The sequence below is a fragment of the Solanum pennellii genome, chromosome 9, assembly GCF_001406875.1.
Source record: "Solanum pennellii chromosome 9, SPENNV200".
NCBI lineage: Eukaryota > Viridiplantae > Streptophyta > Magnoliopsida > Solanales > Solanaceae > Solanum > Solanum pennellii.
In genome coordinates this window covers 78,347,238-78,349,045 of record NC_028645.1, presented here as the reverse complement: position 1 = coordinate 78,349,045, position 1,808 = coordinate 78,347,238, and the positions used below count along the sequence as shown (strand labels likewise).

The window sequence follows — 1,808 nt, the reverse complement described above, 5'->3', positions numbered from 1 at the left end:
TTTCCGATGTAGGGGGTAACTTTTTTTTTTTTTTTTGAAAAACAGATTCTTTTTTATTTTTAAAAAATAAAAAAAATTAGGGGTCAATTGGTGGATGGTGGGAGGTGGGATAGGGGGGTTGGGCGGTGGAGGGGTAAATTTTCTTTTGAAAAATTAGATTTTTTTTTGTTTTTGAAAAACAAAAAAATTTAGGAGTCGATTTGTGAAAGGTGGGGAGGAGATAATTTTATTTATTTATTTATTTATTTTTTGCAAAAATAGATTTAGGGTTAGGTTGGTGAAAAGGTGGGAGGTGCCGGGGAATGGAGTAATTATTTTTTTCTAAAAATAATTTTTTAAATGGGTCGGAACCATATTATCCAAATTCATATTTACCCATGTTCTATTTAATAAATGATAACCCAAATCACTTTTAATCAATTAACATTTAATCTATTTAAATTCGATCCGATCTAATCTAATCATTCGCCGTCCCTAAGTGTGACAGATCGAACAAATTTATTATAAGAAAGAAAAGTATAACAAACGAATCTCGACATTTTTAAATCAAGGAGATATTATATTGATTAGTGACTCTGATTTTATATTAAATTATGCATAGTTCTTTTTATTTTGAAAAATGTTATTTATCTATAGAAAAAAAAATACTTTAAACATATCAAAATGAAAAGTAACATGCTTAACTGAAATAGAGGAAGTACTGATATTATGTTTATTTTTATGTTTTATGTTAGGATAATTTAATATTGTTTGCGAAATATTAGTTTCATTTTTGAATTATTAACAAATTTTAAATTTTTTTATATAATTGACTAATTAAACTTAGATACATCTTTTATCTATCACATGAAATAACAAGCTGTCTCAAACTCTTAATAAAATATCGAGACAAATATTGAAAATATTTAAATTAATCCAGTAATAAAATATTTTGAGACGATAAATAATCCGTAATTAATTGTTGGAAAGTTGAGAATTATTGGTGGCTGCTACTAATACATTTTCTCCATTGTCAAATGCCACTTGTAAATTTTTTTATTATTGCAGTTTGAAAATTTGGTAAAATAATAATAATATATAGAGACGCCGAAAAGTAGCAGAGCCCAGCACACAAATTACAAAAATGCCGCCGGCGAAGCAGCTCCGGGATCTGTTCACGGCGATACTGCTTGTTTTTATTATTGCAGCGGCGGCTAACTTGCCGGTTACGGTGCTTTCCGGCGCCGGTGATGTCCGCAGATCGGATTTTCCTGATACTTTCGTTTTCGGTGCCGGTTCTTCTGCTTATCAAGTTAGTTTTTTTAACCATCAATTATTATGTGATTGTTTTAATTTGATTTTTGGTATGCACTCAATTAAATCCATCATTTTCTTCACATAATATTGGTATATGTATGCAAAAACTATACCTTTTTAGTCTGTCTTTTTAATTAGTCTAAAATAGAATGACATAAATATTTCGAAGAAGCTATTATATTTTCAAAATTTGACTTAAAATCTGGGTATTGGCAAATTCAGATTTCTGAAGCTGACAAATATAAAACAGCTTTTAATGTACCCATGGGTCAATATGAATGGAATGTTATGCCATTTGGTTTAAAAAATGCCCCATCAGAATTTCAAAAAATTATGAATGATATTTTCAATCCTTTTAGCAATTTTATAATTGTGTATATAGATGATATCTTGGTATTTTCTAAGAATTTAGAAACTCATTTCAAACATCTTGATTTATTTAAGAAAATCATTATTCAAAATGGTTTGGTTATATCTAAGCCAAAAATGCATATTTTCCAAACTACTGTTAG

The 1,808-nt window shown here is 28.4% G+C and overlaps 1 protein-coding gene across 2 annotated transcripts in view; it reads left to right on the top strand.

Annotated features, from left to right (window-relative positions):
* The first annotated feature begins 1,028 nt into the window (after positions 1-1,028).
* Positions 1,029-1,808, top strand: part of LOC107029594 (beta-glucosidase 11-like) — a 12,674-nt gene continuing 11,894 nt past the window's right edge. The window contains exon 1 of one of the 2 annotated variants that reach the window (XM_015231026.2): positions 1,029-1,291. In XM_015231026.2, the coding sequence (XP_015086512.1) occupies positions 1,124-1,291 (168 nt within the window). In that variant the 5' untranslated portion in view covers positions 1,029-1,123. The remainder of the gene's footprint in view (positions 1,292-1,808) is intronic. The other variant, XM_027912021.1, reaches the window with a different exon arrangement.